Source organism: Eschrichtius robustus, chromosome 11, assembly GCF_028021215.1.
Source record: "Eschrichtius robustus isolate mEscRob2 chromosome 11, mEscRob2.pri, whole genome shotgun sequence".
Taxonomy (NCBI): Eukaryota; Metazoa; Chordata; class Mammalia; order Artiodactyla; family Eschrichtiidae; genus Eschrichtius; species Eschrichtius robustus.
The window spans coordinates 57,592,811-57,610,254 of NC_090834.1; the positions used below are offsets into that span (position 1 = coordinate 57,592,811).

The window sequence follows — 17,444 nt, forward strand, 5'->3', positions numbered from 1 at the left end:
ATAAAAATGATACCTCAGAATAGAACTTCTTAGAAGGGCAAGAAAATTACTCTTGAAAGACAGTTTTTCTATTAGATATAAAAATTGGGTTACCCTATTCAATTTGCTGTAAAATTTTCTGTATATATGGAAATTAATTAAAGCTACCTCTGCTTATGTCCTCCATGAACTTTGATATATGAATTAAAAATTTAAATAGTGTTAGATAATAAGGAATTCCAGTTATTAAAACCCATTTTATCCTAAGACAGGTAACTAGAACCTATTTTCTTTTGTTTCTCCTAGGATTTTTGCTTTGTTTAGTTTCTACAATTGAATTTAATCACTGTTAATGTTTATGTGGTTGATTTCTACAGTTTTTAGTTTGTCACTAAGGTTTACTTAAAGGAACTTAACTTTGGAAAGTGAGTAGATCATAACCAGCATCAAGTATGGCAGCTCTCTAATTTAATCATACCTATAAAATTCTGGGTAAATCAGGATTTTAGGGACACATTTGCTGGGAGTGAAATGGAGCCTTATTTCATTGGCTATAGACTGTAGTGTAGTATCACACATACTTCTAGTCCTCTAGTTGTTCCATGTTCTCCCTCCTTTCTGGGCCTTTACATGTGGTTCCTCTGCGTAGGAAGGCCTTTTTCCTTTCCTCTGGCCTAACAACTCCTTCAAGTATTATTTTAGGGGTCACTTTCTGAAAAGCTGCCTCTGATCCTGTTGAGTAGGCTATGTGCCTCTTCCGCATTTTCTTAATACTACGTGTGCTCTTCCATTGTATCATTCATCACTCTGTAATGCAATTAACTATTCTAGTCTGTAGTGGCTGGGACATAGTCTTGTTCTTGTCCATCTTTGTATCTTCAGTACTAAGCATAAAGTAGCAAAAGTAGGATCTGATTACATATGTTAAGACGCCAGAGGATCGGTCTTTTTTTTTTTATTCTCGAGCAAGCTAATTCCTTTTCTCTGCCCTGGACCCTTAAGGAGACTGTTATATATTTTCAACATTCCAAAAAGTCCAGTAGAAATTGTTAATTTAGCTACCTGTAGCCAGGCTGTGCATGCAAAGTAAAAAACCATGCTTCTTTGCTTCTGCTTGGAATTGCATCAGGTCAGGTCATACTGATTATCTCATGTTGATCTGAAGTTTCTCTGTGATTCCCTTGATACACTTGCAAGAGTTACACATGAGTCAATGCAATGTAATGGATAAAGCCCTAAGAAGCAGGGTTAGCAGTTAAAACATTTGGGTCCATCTCTGGCTTGCTTTGTAATTATTAGCAATTTCCTGTTTAAATTACATTGTTGTGATGTAGAGCAAATCCTTCCCTTCTGATGAAAAAGAGGAATTTATAAGTACCAAGAAAAATCTGAGTCATCTCCCTTTAATGTAGTAACTCTGCTTTTAAGTTGTCTATAAAACCTTTCGTATACAAAAACCAAAGTATACAAAAACCAAACCACAATTTGAGTGTTTTTCTTTTCTTTTTTGAAACTGTACATTTTATTGTGGGAACCGCTGGAACAAAACAAGCATGTTTCCATACTCTATGATGCTAGTCTAGAATTAGCAGACCTGGGTACTAGTCTTATCTCTGCTCTCATTCACTTTGAGGCAAGTTTATCCACTTTGCTGATTCTTATCTGTAGAATGAGAATAATGATATCGAGCCTGTTTTAATCTTAATAATGTTATTTTAAAAGTGCTTTTTTTAAAAAGTACTTTACTGTGGTTGGACTACTGAGATAATAAGACAACTGAGTTTTCAAGGAGTCAGGATCTAAACCTCAGTCCCTGTGGTACCAACATCCTTGTTCATAGGTCTATGTGAAGGTGGTAGCAGAATCTGCAGGCATGGAGGAGATCTCCCAGAGAGAGTTTGTAAAGTAACAGGAGTAGAGAGGGAAACACAAACCTGAATGAGAAGGAATCCTTCTTACATTTTTCCCATGGATCTTAACTTGACGTGCAGTTTTGTTTGTCCCTTTTTCTCTAGAGGTCCGCATTGCTGCTGTAGAGGCGCTCTGCATGCTGGCCCAGTCTTCACCTTCTTTTGCTGAGAAGTGCCTTGATTTCCTGGTTGACATGTTTAATGATGAAATTGAGGAGGTGCGTCTACAGTCCATACATACCATGAGAAAAATCTCTAACAATATCACCCTTCGAGAGGATCAGCTTGACACTGTCCTTGCTGTGTTAGAGGTGAGTTTGTTATGCATTTCTTCATCAATACCTACTGAGCACCACTTTTTTTTTTTTTTTTAAACCAGGCATTGATGATAAAATAGTGTAGAGGCAGCACAATTCTGCCTTCTCATCATACAACTCCTTCGTGGTGGAGGAGACTGACTATTAAACAGGAAATTTGAATAAAGCTTAGTATTGCTATGATCAGGGAAGGATAGGATGCTCTGGGAATGCAGAGTATCTAACCTGAATTGCCTGGGGTAAGGTTGGGGAGATAGGGAAGAAAGAAGGAATGCTGTAGTGGATACTTGAAGGAGTAGGACTTAATGAGGCATTTTCTTTCTTTCATTTTTTTTTTTTAATGAAGTATAACTGACTTACTATATTATATTAGATTTAGGTGTATGAAACATTTTCTTGGGAAGGAGTGGCACTGATAGTAGTAGGGTGGAAGGATACCAAACAGAGGGAGCAGTGTCTAAGGATCCAGAAGTAAGAGTGGATATGATATATTCAAGGAATTGGGAGGAATTCATTGTAATATAACATAGAGTTGAGAGATAGAGGAGGGAAGGGAAGTGCCTATAGATAAGGCAGGGGCTAAATAATGAAGAATTCTTTTCAGCCTTGATTTGATTTAATTCTTCTAGTGAATCATAGACAGCAGGAAGGGCTCTTAGGGATCAATTCATTCAACCTTGGAGTTTTCAGAAAAAAGGTAATTTGTTTGAGGTTGTACAGGTAAGAAGTGTCTGTGCCAGGATATGAACACAGATTTGCCTCCCAGGCTGTACAATTCTTTGTGGTTCTTCAATTGTTTTTCTAAAGTGTCTGGATTTTATTTGCGAGCTCTGAAGTTTTTCATTTATTTATTTGTTTATTTGGCTGCATTGGGTCTTAGTTGCGGCTCATGGGATCTTCGTTGCAGCATGCGGGATCTTTCGTTGCAGCACGTAGGCTTTTCTCTAGTTGTGGCATGCAGGCTCCAGAGTGCACGGGCTCAGTAGTTGCAGTGCGTGGGCTTAGTTGCCCTATGGCACGTGGGATCTTAGTTCCCCGACCAGGGATCGAACCCCCGTCCCCTGCATTGGAAGGCAGATTCTTAACCACTGGACCACCAGGGAAGTCCCTGAAGTTTTTCAAAATATTAATAAATGAGAGTTGGGCTTTGGTTCCCCACCCCCCTTTTTTAGATATTGTGAAAGGGATAACAATTTGATGTTTACATATTAGCACTTGTTACAGATTTCTGCTACATACTTTGGAAAACAGGTTAGGTGCTCTGATTTTGAAGGTCTTTATCATTCTCTCAGTTGCTTAGCACTTCTCTTAAGATTTTTCCTGAATTATAAATCTTTATAATTTTTTTCATGTATTTTTAAAAATAAATTTATTTATTTATTTATATTTTTTGGCTGCATTGGGTCTTCGTTGCTGCGCGCAGGCTTTCTCTAGTTGCAGTGAGCAGGGGCTACTCTTCGATGTGGTGCGTGGGCTTTTCATTGCAGTGGCTTCTTTTATTGCAGAGCACGGGCTCTAGGAGCGTGGGCTCAGTAGTTGTGGCTCACGGGCTCTAGGGCACAGACTAAATAGTTGTGGCGCATGGGCTTAGTTGCTCTGCGGCACGTGGGATCTTCCCAGACCAGGGATTGAACCTGTGTCCCCTGCATTGGCAAGCGGATTCTTAACCACTGCACCACCAACTAAGTCCCTCGTATTTTTTCCTAAGAAGATAAGTTTGCATTTTGTGTATTGTTCTCTATGGTTGGTCTCTATAGCCTAGCCCCTTCTTTCCTTTTTAGCTTTCGTTCCCATCATTCCTCACCTTGAACTTTATGCTGTAGTCACTCTGCTAATCATCCTGCTTTTCTTCACCATTTTGCCTTCATTGTAACTTATTCTCCTCTGCCTGCAAAACTGCCACTTTTCTCGTAGCACACTTCTGCTTATTCCCAGGATCTACATTAGGTAATATATCTAGGAAGCCTTCCTTAACTAACTGTACTGCTGAGTGGGCTAAATAGCACTCATCTGTATTTTTGTAACACCCTGTTTATGCTACTGTAGCATTTATCAGTAGGTGTTCTGTTTGTTTAATTCTTTATTCCACAAGACTGTGAGCTTCTCAAGGCGCCAGTCTTGATTTTTTCGTTCTTTAATTCGCAGTGCTTTGTAGTGTCGGGCACAAGTAGATGCTCAGTAAATGTTAAGTAGCTGAGCTATATCACAAGCTATAATTTGACATACTTAATTGTTCATAGGGCCATGATAGGCTTATTGTGAGCACTTTTGTATAAAACTCACAAAGAATTTGTTTAGGTCTAAACTCCTTGACTTGGAGTTCTGTCCATGAATTTTAGACTTACATAAACTCCTTGTCTGTTCTTCTACCCTACTGCTCACTGCTCTATATAGTTATTGTGCCACTGTACTTCACTGTGTTGAGATTTAGCTACCTGACCCTTCCAGCCTCAATTTGTCTCTTTGCTCCTTCCTTCCTTCTCTCCTTCCTTCCTTCCTTCCTTTCCTTCCTTTACTTTTCTTTCTTTCTTTTCTTCCTTTCTTTTACGTTGAGCTACTACCTGAATTCAACAAGTGCTGTCTATGTACTGGAGGTGTAGTGGTCAAAAACAGATTCCCTGCTCTCATGGGACATATATTCTAAAGAGAGGTAGAGTAAACAAAATGATTTCAGAGAGTGATAAGTCTTATACAGAAGGTAAATAGTGATGGAGGAATGGGAAGTTTCACTGTAAAGTTGAGGATTAGTAAAAGCCTTTCTATGGAGACAGTGTTTGTGCTGAGTCTTTTTTTTTTTCTGATTAATTAATTTTTGGCTGTGTTGGGTCTTCGTTGAGGTGCACGGGCTTCTCGTTGAGGTGGCTTCTCTTGTAACGGAGCACGGGCTCTAGGTGCGCGGGCTTCAGTAGTTGTGGCTCACGGGTTCTAGAGCACAGGCTCAGTAGTTGTGGCACACGGGCTTAGTTGCTCCGCGGCGTGTGGAATCTTCCCAGACCAGGGCTCGAACCTGTGTTCCCTGCATTGGCAGGCGGATTCTTAACCACTGTGCCACCAGGGAAGTCCCTGTGCTGAGTCTTTTTTTTTGGTTCTTGTTTACATGTTTAATCTTAATAAACAGACGAACTCGGCACACTAATCTTCAGGACACAAACAAGGAGCAGGCAGCTGGGGCCGTGGAACGCAAGTCCACCGGGACAGCTGGTAGACCCGGCGGCTGGGGCCTGTGCTGAGTCTTAAATGACAGAAGGAAGCCAGCCATGTGAAAGTTGGAGGAAGGACCTTCAGGAAGAGGCAATAGCTGGTAGAAAGGCTCTAAGGCATAGGTGAGCTTTGATGTGCTTCCAGAACAGGAGTAAGAAGGCTGGTATAGGTGGAACATAGATAGTAGAAAAGTGGTATGAGATAAGGTCTGAGAGGTGGGTGGGGCAGGTAGAGTACCTTGGAGGCTGTTGTAAGATGTTTGGATTTTATTCTAAGTATTATGGGATACCATTGGAAAATTTTATGCAGAAGGATAACATAATAATTTACCGCTTTCAACATATCTCATTCTTGAAGTTTTCTTGAAGTTCATATCAAATAAATTGACTTTTTCCCTCATTCCTTCATTTAAGCCATAATTATTGAGTACCAAGCCCGTGTGTCTCTTACTGTAGTTTTCACACTTTATCCATTTATGTCAGGTTTAGTATGTTTGTCTTATCTCCCTGATGAGATTGTGAAGTCCTTAAGGAGAGTGACCATGTTGTACCCTTTACTGTATCCTTTCAGGGTTTAATGTGGTGACTTACCCATAGAGGATGCTTAGTAAACATTTCCTAAAACAAATCTACACAGGTTAATTGTATAACTGGGAAGTTCTTAAGAAACACACAAGTCAAAATTGTTTTCTTATTACTTGACAATTGTTTCTCCAGTACATCCATATAGCTGCCTCCTATCAGTGGTGGAGATTTGTTCATATGGGAAGCATTATATCTTATTTAAGTCTGCTACATACAGAGCCAGACAGATCCAAATCAACCTGTCATTTCTTCTCTTTGGTCCCTTTTTCCCTTTGTTTGTTTGTTTTTATTATTTATTGACCATCTGTTATGTGCCAGGCACTGTGCGAAGGGGGACACAATAGTGAGCAAAAGCCATGGCCCTGCTCTCATGGACCTTAGAATTTAGGTATGAGGTAGACAGACAAATAAGACACAAATGAAGGTGTAATATAAGTTGAAATAAGGAGCTCACGACAGAAAGGAGTGAGGTCCCATGGGGGTATATCATAGAGGTACTTGGTCTTTAGGAGTTGAGGGGGTACAGCAATCAAGAAAAGCTTCTGAACCTGAGCTCTAAAGGAGGAATAAGGCACTAACTTGGCAGGAAGAGTTGGGAGTGTGAGGTGTAAGGACATTTCAGGCAGAGGAGCAGGAAGTGTAGAAACTGTGGTGGGTGGAAACATGACACAGTTGAGGGACCAAAAGAGGGCCTGGCAGTAACAGAGCTAGTGTGTGGTATGAGATTAGGCTGGAGGGGGTGGGTGGGACCAGCTCATGCAGAGCCTTTAGAACAACTAAAAGCTATTAAAGGATTTTAGCAGCCTTGCAATTTTGGACAAATTATTTAATCCTTCTGGTTCTTGGTTTTCTCATCTCTAAAGTGAGGATAATTTCACATATTCTTATGTTTCTTTTAAAAATTAAATGAGAGAATTCATATAAAGTGCTTCATATGGTAGTAGTTCATAATATAGACATACCTCATTTTATTGCACTTTGAAGATGTTGCATTTTTTACAAATTGAAGGTTTGTGGAAACCCTGCATGGAGCAAGTCTATCGGTCCTGTTTTTTTTTTTCTTTCCCCCTGCACCCCCAACCTATCAGTGCCATTTTTCGCACAGCTCACTTCATGTCTCTGTGTCACATTTTGGTAATTCTTTCAGTATTTCAAACTTTTTCATTATCATTGTATTTGTGATGGTGATCTGTGATCAGTGATCTTTGATGTTCCTATTGCAAAAAGATTATGACTTGCTGAGGCTTAGTTGATGGTTAGCATTTTTAACAATAAAGTATTTTTAAATTAAGGTATGTATATTGTTTGTTTAGATATAATGGTATTGCATGCTTACTAGACTATAGTAGAGTATAAGCATAACTTCTATATGTACTGGGAAACCAGAAAATTTATGACCTGCTTTACTGTGATATTCGCTTTGTTGTGGTAGTCTGGAACCAAACTTGCAGTGTCTCTCAGGTATGCCTCAGAAAGTCATTCAAGAAACATTTACTGATTTTTCCTGAGCCAGGTTCTGTATTAGGTTCTGAGGATGTTGAGATGGACAGTCCTCTTGCCTCTGAGTTGCTCAGTTTTATAGAGAAGACAGCAATATAAACCATAATTACAAGATCGTATCAAAAGTAAGGTAAAGGATGACATTCTCACCAGAAGGATAGCATATGACCGCAGGTAAAGGCTGGGGGGGGGTGGGGTGTGAAATGGCATGACCTGGACAGGGAACATTGAGAAGTTCACATGTGGCTGTGAGGGAGAAGGGGTGGGAGGTGAAACAGGAGAGGTCAGTAGAGAACCAATTGTAAAGGGCCTGTGTGCTGTGCTGAGGAGCCTCAGTGTTATCCTAGGGGTGGCGGGAAGCCAAATGAGGTTACTAAATGGGAGGATGACATGGTCAGATGTGTTTATTGAGAAGTGGGCCCCCCTAATTGTATAGGGTAAAGAAATGAGAGAATTGCAGGATAAAAGAGGGTGCCTGGAGAATAAAGAAGGCATGTCTCCAACTGAGCTTCAAGGAAGAGTCCTCTGATTCTTAGATTTTGTTATGTAGTTATGGATGTGTCTTTTAAATTTTTTAGTTTGATTTCTTTCATGTATTAAGTAAAACTTAAAAGTATAAAACTTTTAGGAGAAATATTTGTGACCTTGTCTTAGACAAAGATTTCTTAGATATGACACCAAAAACTTAATCTATGAAAGAAATAACTAGATAAACTGGACTTATCAAATAAAAAAAATTCTTCAAAGAGACACTTTTAAGAAATTTTAAAGATAGCACAACAGTGTGAATATACTTAGTGCCATAGAACTGTACACTTAAAATGTACATTTACTTAAAGTGGTAAATTTTATGTTATATATATTTGACCACAGTAAAGAGATAATGGGACCAAATCAAACACATATAATGGCTTTGATATGTAAACTGTACCAAAAAACGGGAGGGGGTAGATTTGGATACAGAAACGCACATAGCGCGAAGACAATGTGAAGACACAGAGGGAATGCCATCTACAAGGCCATACAAGGAATGTAAGGTTACCACAAGCTAGGAGGGGGATTGTGGAATAGATTCTGTGTCGCAGCCCTCAGAAGGAACCAACTCTGCTTATATCTTGATTTTGGACGTCAAGCCTCTAGACCTCAGACAATAAATTTCTGTTTTTCTAAGCCAAAAAAAAAAATTTTTTTTGAAAAGACATACCGCAGACTGGGAGGAAATATTTTCAAAACACACATCTGATAAAGAATATATTAAAAATTCTCAGGGAATTCCCTGGCAGTCCAATGGTTGGGACTCCTCAATTTCACTGCCAAGGGCCCAGGTTTAATTCTTGGTGGGGGAACTAAGATCCCACAAGCCATGCGGCACGGCCAAAAAAAATAGAAAAATAAAAAGAATATATATTCAATAATAAGAAAGCACACCACCCAATTAAAAAATGAACAAAAGATTTGAACAGACACTTAAGCAAAGAAGATAGCAGTGGCGAATAATAAATAAGCATGTGAAAACATGCTTAACATCATTAGTCATTAGAGAAATGCAGATTAAAACAATAGTGAGGGGATTCCCCGGCAGTCCAGTGGTTAGGTCTCTGGGCTTTCACTGCTGAGGGCCCGGGTTCAATCCCTGTTCAGGGAACTAAGATCCTGCGAGCTGTACCGCGCGGCCAAAAAAAACCAAAAAAACAAAACAATAGTGAGAAATTACAACAACACATCTGTTAGAATGGGTAAAAACAAACAAACAAAAGAAACCCTGACAATATCAAGTGCTGTGAAGATGGGGAACAACTGGCACTTTTCATATACTGCTGATGGAAATGCAAAATGGTAGAGCCACTTTGGAAACTACTGTGACAGCTTCTTATAAAATTAAATATACACTTAACATATGACCCCACAGTCCCACTCTGAAGTATTTACTAAGGAAAACTGAAAACTCATGTTCACACAAAGACCTGTATGCAAATGTTTATTGCAGCTTTATTTATAATAGTCCCAAACTGGAAACAACACAAAATCCTTCAGTTGGTGAATGGATAAATTAACTATGGTACATCTATACAATGGATTACTACTCAGTAATAAAAAAGAATAGCTGCTGATACACATAACAACATGGATGAATCTCAAATGCATTATGCTAAGTGAAAGTAGCCAGACACAAGAAGCAGCATACTCTGTGATTTCATTTATATGACATTTTGGAAAAGACAAAACTGTAGCAGGAAATGTATCAGTGGTTGCCAGAGGCTGGGGGTGAGGGGTAGACTACAAAGGGACACGAGGGAAGTGTTTGGGTGATGCAAGTGTTTTATATCTTGATTGTCATGGTGGTTACATAACTATATGCATTTGTTAAACTCATGGAAGTGTACACTAAAAAGGATGAATTTTACAGAATGTAAATTATATGTCAGTAAACCTGACTTTTTTTTTTTTTTTTGGCCAAGCCATGTGGCTTGTGGGATCTTAATTCTCTGACCAGGGATTGAACGCAGGCCCTCGGCAGTGAGAGCGTGGAGTCCTAACCACCGGACCGCCAGGGAATTCTCAAACCTGACTTTTTAAAAAATGCTTTGGAGATCCCATTTCCCACTAAAAGGAACCAAAATTCCAAAGAGAAATGGCTGATTCCAAGTGTGGTGTAGGAAACGTAACAAGATGACCTTGTACTGTCTTGTCATACAGAAAGCAAACATTAGCTATCAAAGACCTCTAGGCTTATATCAAAAAGACCCAGGAGATAACTTAAATAGACTCACACTGGCTAAAGGTGAAACATATCATTAAGGATTACAACTGCAAATATGTTGAAACCCATGATTTTATAATAATTCAAAAACAAAACACTGCATTAGTCACCTTTAGAAGATGCTTAGTAATCAACTCATTATTTTGAAAACTGGTAAGTTAAGGAATCAAGCATTTATCCTTCCTTTTCCCATGCAGATAGAACTTCAAGGCAACCAGCTAGTTGATAAGGGGAAGTTTCTCTTTGTAGAAGTATTCCAGTTGATGAATGAAGAAGAATGATAGAATTTATATATCATTGTTTTACAACTTTAATGAATTACTAGATCTAGGCAGTGATCTTCAGTGGTTACTAATATCACAAAAAGAAAAATATAGTTCCTGAGGGAGGCACACAGTACTACCTATGAAGTGGTCTTATAAAAAAATTGAACCTAAATGTGATTAAGCCTCTAAATCAAACTACCATCTCAGGATATACAGGGGAGAAATTGCAAGGGGAAAAAAAAGTGAGATGTAAAGAGATTTTACGTATTAAAAGATACTTAAGGGACATATTACCCAATTGCAATGTGCGGACGTTCTTGGAGCCTGATTAGAACAAACAAAAACTTTTTGAGTCAGGGAAATTTTATTATGGAGTGGATATTTGATATTAAAGATCATTTTAAAAAAGAGGTATGGAAATATTTACCAACAAAATGCTATGATTTCTCTGATTGGCTTCAAAATAATCTGGGAGGAGTGGGTAAAGGTATAGATGAAGCAAGATTGGCTATGAGTTAATTGTTGAAACCGGGGAATTATCTCTACTTTTACATATGTTTCAAATTGTCTATATTAAAAAGTTTTAAAGAACTGGCAAAAAGTGCTATGGAGATATCACATAATAGTAAAACTGATATGTTTTCATTTACATAAGCATTAAGAAGTTGTTGGTGAGCTTTTCTAATCATTTTAGTGAGGTTGAGCAGAAAGTGTTGGGGAGGGAAGAGGCCACTCTCTGACATCATCTGGTACCTACTCTCTTTTTGTTTACTCTGCTGTAGCCACGCTGCTATTTTTCAACATGCTTTCACCTCATGGCCTTTATGTTTGCTGTTCCCTTTGATTATGCCATGTAAAATACCCCACCTATCCTAGCACTCTTAACCTTAACCTGCTTTATAGTTTCTCATATCTGACCTATATATTTAGTTATTCATTTTTGTCTTTTCACTAGAAGGAAACTCCTGAGAGCAGGGATTCAATTTTAATTACTGCTGTACCCCTAGCACTTGGTACATAGTAGGTGCTGATAAATGTTGACTGTTTAATAAGTGTTCAGTAAATGTTGAGTGTACAGATTAATGAATGAACAAATGAATGAATTCTTCAAATAATCATTTCATATTTTTCCTCCTCTGTGAATACTAGCCCCTCCCCTTTCTGAAAATTGAGAAGTTCTTTACCCTGTACTCCCGTATACTCCTCCATAATAGCTAATCCATAGTGACTGCTATTATTATTATTACCTTTTTTTTTTTTTTAAGGATTCATCCAGAGATATTAGAGAGGCTCTTCATGAACTCTTATGCTGCACTAATGTTTCAACCAAAGAAGGGATTCATCTTGCACTGGTGGAGCTGCTGAAAAATTTAACCAAGTACCCTACTGATAGGGACTCCATATGGAAGTAAGGATTTTTTTTGCTCATTTGTTCGCTGAGTCTGATAATATGGTAAATGTACAATGTTGACATTATTTAGTGGATCATCATAGATTGGGGTATGGCCTTCAATTTTGTCTTCAATTTAGAAACCTGATTCAACATAACTATACTCTCAAGAGTCTGGTTCCTAAATTGAATATCACATTTTAGGTTATTCATTTGTCCATCCGTCCACCTAGCAAATACTATGTGCCTGCTATGTGCTTACTATGTGCCAAGCCCTGTGGTAAGTTTTGGAGGTACAGAGATGAGTCGATTAGATTTCCTTTTCCTCTTATATAGTGTTAGTCACTCTTTGTCTGTTTCCATCATTGTAGAGATTAGAGGGAGGGTAGGTATTTGGTCTTCAGATGGAAAATCACAATCATATTTTCCCCTGATTACCTCTAGCTTTACTGGCTAGAGTCAAGCTTAACACTGTTCATGAATTGCTGTTTGAGGAGCTACTTGCATACATTTAATATAAAATGTCCGTTGTTGTACTCCACATATTTCAATGAGCTTATGTGATGAGATCACTGCAAATATATGATTTATTTATTTTCAAAAAAAATTGTTATTAAAAGTTGAAAAACTGTGGGTCAAATCAGGTGCTTGGAAGACATACTAAGAACTAAAAATGCCAGGGAATCTTGCTCTAGGTAACATTTTTGATACCTGGTTTTCTGTTTTGCCATTTCTTCATGTTTGTTCAGTCCAAATCAGCTCAATTCATTGTACATTTATTGATTGTCTTCAAGGAGCACTCAGTCATTCGGGATGTGGGGATACAGTGTCCCCTGAGGCACAGTGAGTAAATGGGCTGAGAGAGGTCAGAAAACTAGTGAATTAAGTTCTTTAAGACAGAACTGGAGAAAAGTGTACTTTCCTAACAGTATCAGGTGTTTTAAATGTGATGCCTTTCATACCCCATATAGCCTTCAGTTTGTTCATGGGGTTTGTTTTCTCTCTTTTGCTGATCTTCTTGTTCTCCAGTCCTTGGTGAAGTCCCATCTTCTTTGTGCAGCTTTCTCCGATCATAGTGATCCCTTCTACCTTTGACAGGTAGAAAGCAGGGTATCATTCATTTGATAGTTCATTACCTTATAGTGTTAGTCATCTTTGCCTCAGTTAGATTATAAACTCAGTGAGAACATTAAATTAAGGTTTATATTTATTTTCAGTTCACCACACCTTCTACACCAGAACTTAATTAAAAATAACAAAAAAGCATAAATACCAGCACACATGTAGTTCTTTATAACTTATAAAGGGCCTTCATGTAGTCATAGTAGTTAACTAATAGCCAATTAATAATAGCTAACTAATAGTTAATTAAGTTCTTATTATATAATGGCAGACACCTTACTAAGTACTTTTCATTCATTATCTCATTTAACCCTTATAGCAACTGTATGAGGTAATTATATTTAATCTCGTTTGTAGGTAAAAATATATCTGCTCAAGGCCACAGAGTTATTAAGTTTCCTGTTTCAGATCAGATCTCTTCTGATTCTAGAACTTCACCCAGGATATCAGTTAGAATGCTTTTGTCTACAAGTAACAGAAAATCTGATTAAAAGTGGCTTAAACAGTAAGGTCTAATTTTTTTGTATAACAAGAAGTCAGAAAGTTGATTTCAGGATTGGTCATTCAACAGCTTAACAGGGCTAGTACTCTGGTTGATTTCTCTGCAGTTCTCTTGGCTTTCTCCTCATAGTTGCAAGATGGCTACCTCATAAGACAGTATCTTAAGACAGAAAGAAAGGACATTCCCTCCATGCACTTCTCTTTTTTTAAAATTTTATTGAAGTATAGTTGATTTACAATGTTGTGTTAATTTCTGCTGTACAGCAAAGTGATTCAGTTATACATATGTGTATACTATTTTTCATTTTCTTTCCCATTACGGTTTATCACAGGATATTGAGTATAGTTCCCTGTGCTATACAGTAGGACCTTGTTTATCCATGCTATATATAATAGTTTGCATTTGCTAATCCCAAACTCCCAATACTTCCCTCCCCCACCCCCCTTCCCCCTTGGCAACCACAAATCTGTTCTCTGTATTTGTGAGTCTGTTTCCGTTTCATAGATATGTTCATGTGTATGCACTTCATTTGATTAGGAAAACATTCCTGAGAAGCTCCCCAGCAGACTTCCTCTCTTGTTCCATTGACCAGAACTGGGTTACTTGACTACCTGCAAAGCAGTCTCTGTAAAATGGGCTTGGGATTGCCATGATGAGTTTAGACCAGTTGTGGTTGAGCCCTTGGGCTAGGCCTACCTTCATTGAGCACTTTGCTACTTACCTGATACCTGAGTAAAATCAGGGTTCTCTTGGCAAGGAAGCTGGGGGAAATGGTTGTTAGTTAAATAACCTGTAGTAATATCTGTCATATCAGCTCTTCTATCTTCATAATAACCAAGTTTTTAGATGAATTAACTTGAGTTCCGGAATAATTGAATGACTTATCTCAAGTCATAGAGTTAACAAAAGTAGATGGTTGAGAATTTGTAATTCTGAGTCAGGTTTTCTGATTCCAATTCCCAGTACTTTTTTAAAAACAGGTTTGCTTGTTTCTCATTTTGCTTGTTTCAGATGCTTGAAGTTTCTGGGAAGTCGGCATCCAACCCTGGTGCTTCCCTTGGTGCCTGAGCTCCTGAGCACCCACCCGTTTTTTGACACAGCTGAACCAGACATGGATGATCCAGCCTGTATCCTCTGCTGATTTAGCAGGGAATTTTGGCATCTTTTTCTGCAGTGTAGCTTGGGTGGTCTGAGGGTTTTGTTTTGTTTTACTGTTATTTTTTTTTCTCATTTCTTTTAGTTAAAAGTATATCCTGAGGGAGCCTAATGGTTATTTTCCTCAGCTTTTATTCTTATATTCACAGTAATTCAACTTTGCCATTTAATACTAATACTAATTTTTTTAACCATTTATTGAGCATCTGCTATATTCCACATACTGTTTAAATACTTCATACATTTTTATTACTGATCTGCAAACAACACTGGAAGGAGGTATTATTCACTGCTTACAGATGAGGAACTGAGGCTCAGAGAGTCTAAGTAACTCTCTAAGCAGCAAATCTGGGATTCAAAGCCAGACAGACATCTTTGGTTTTAAAGCCTGTGGACTTTTCCCTATGTCTTATTCCATGCTTAATTTGATCTGCAGCCTGAAGGAGGGGATGGGCTGAGCTAGGCTGCATGATTACTCTAGCTCTGATACAAGTTCAGGGGGGTTGTGATAGCTTTGGGCAGCATGCCATGCCGTCGGGTTGTTTTCCAGTAATGGGAATACATTTACATCAGTACATCCATACTCTCCCGTGGTTCTTTTCACTCTATAGCACATCCTTGGTGAGGTTTAGGGGGGTATTTATTGAGATACAGGGATCAGCCAAATAACTGGCTTTTGTGATGACCATTGTATTCTCTCTTAATTCTTTTTTTTTATTTTCACAGGGCATTTGGAGAATTTTTTAAAAGATCTGTGTAATTGATGTGCTAACCAGTGCCTGACTCTGTGTTTACGTCTAAAAAAGGCACATCCCTGACCTTACCTCTAAAGGTGCAATACTATGACTATTTGAAATTCAGCTCATCAGAGAGAGACTTGTGGGCTAGGTGTTATTACAAATCACACAGGACATATTAAAGTGCCCTGAAATCTGAAGCCCCTTTCATGTTAAAAAAAAATACTAAACATTTTTGGAAGCCTAATGTTAAGATATTTTTCTGGGTAGTTCGAGAATTGTGTTATTTAAGAAATATGTTTGGCTGTGAATAACAGAGATTACCCCAAATGTATCTTAAATGTTAATTAGAGTTTTTTTTTTCCCTCAATGTAAAAGAAGTCTGGAGGTGAGCAGTCTGGTATAGTAGTTCCACATTATTCTTGGTGATCTAGGCTCCTTCCATTTTTCTGTTCTGCCATTTTCGGTCGTCCAAAATTATTGCTAGAGCTCCAGTCATCAGGTCCAGGTTGTAGGCAGGAAGTTAGAGGATATTTGGAATAAAATCAATATTCTATTAGTAAGGAAAAAGGGAACAATGGATACTGGGTAGGCAAATAGCACGCTCTGCCATAGAGATACATACAGAAGATTGGAAGGTATGTTTATCTTGTATTTTTAATTTCTGATTTTCCCTCTGTTGCAAAATTAATATACATAGAAAGAAAACTTTTAAAAGTAGAAAGAGGAAATTTCATATGTAACACCCAGAGTCTTACTAGCCAATGTAATTGACTTAATATTTTGGTATGTTTCCTCCTCCCTTTTTAAAAGCTTGGGTTTGGGATTTTGCTGTCATTTTATTTTTTAACATTTTATTTCATCAACAAACATTTGATGATAGATAGCTGCTGTCATATTTTCTATACATTTTAGAGTCTGCTTTTTTCACTTATGACAAAATGCTTATGATACAATATTAAAAATCTTTTATAAAGATAATTTTTAACGATTGTGTAATACTCCATCAAGTAGATGAAACACAAGTTATTTAATCATTCTCCTGTTTTTGGACATTTAGGTTGTTACTGATTATTTGCTATTGTAAATGATTCTCTGCTATTTGATTTTGAGATGTGGAATTACTCAACATTCATAAGACTCATATCTAGTACCAAATTATTATTCAAAGGGATTGTGCCAGTATATACTTTAGTAGGCATTGTACCAGAAGTTCTTATTTGTTAGTATTCTCGGCAGCAGGCATTATTTTAAAAAACCTTTCTTTGGTAATTGGAGGGGTAATTGGGGTAATTTGGAGTGAGGTAATGTATCTCTTTGAATTTGCATTTCTTTGTTAGAAAATTGTAGTCATTTAACAGGAATTTGGGGGGTTAGAAGTAGAGGCACCAAATTCTGGCCAAGCTCAACCTTTTATACCTCCGACTTTACTTAACGCGCTTATTTATCAGACATTGCAGTTTTGGTTCTTATTTTCAATGCTGCTAAAACCTGTCCAACAATGCCTGCATTGTTCTCAGATCATACCTTCAGACACTATGCCTACCTCCGAGACAGTCTTTCTCATCTTGTTCCTGCCTTGAGGGTATGTTGAAAACATCTTTCGTCCTTGTTTTTGGTTTTTTGATTTTTAGTCCCGTGTGGTTGTTAAGTAGCAGAAAGCAGACTATATATTCTCTGAAAACACATTCATTAATTCTCTTTCTCTCTTGGGCTTTCTTCTATTGTTTTGTACTTTTCTCTGAATCTTTTTTTGTTTTTTAATAAATTTATTTATTTTTGGCTGCTTTGGGTCTTTGTTGCTGTGCGTGGGCTTTCTCTAGTTGCAGAGAGTGGGGGCTACTCTTCATTGCAGCGCGCGGGCTTCTTATTGCGGTGGCTTCTTTTGTTGCAGAGCACAGGCTCTAGGCGCATGGGCTTCAGTAGTTGTGGCACACGGGCTCAGTAGTTGTGGCTCGCAGGCTCTAGAGTACAGGCTCAGTAGTCGTGGCTCACGAGCTCTAGAGTGCAGGCTCAGTAG

The 17,444-nt window shown here is 38.1% G+C and overlaps 1 protein-coding gene across 1 annotated transcript in view; it reads left to right on the top strand.

The window, feature by feature from the left end:
* INTS4 (integrator complex subunit 4) overlaps positions 1-17,444 on the top strand; it is a 119,925-nt gene that overhangs the window by 69,911 nt on the left and 32,570 nt on the right. The window contains exons 11-14 of the mRNA XM_068555912.1: positions 1,995-2,200; positions 11,784-11,926; positions 14,544-14,659; positions 16,876-17,009. Of these exons, the coding sequence (XP_068412013.1) occupies positions 1,995-2,200; positions 11,784-11,926; positions 14,544-14,659; positions 16,876-17,009 (599 nt within the window). The remainder of the gene's footprint in view (positions 1-1,994; positions 2,201-11,783; positions 11,927-14,543; positions 14,660-16,875; positions 17,010-17,444) is intronic.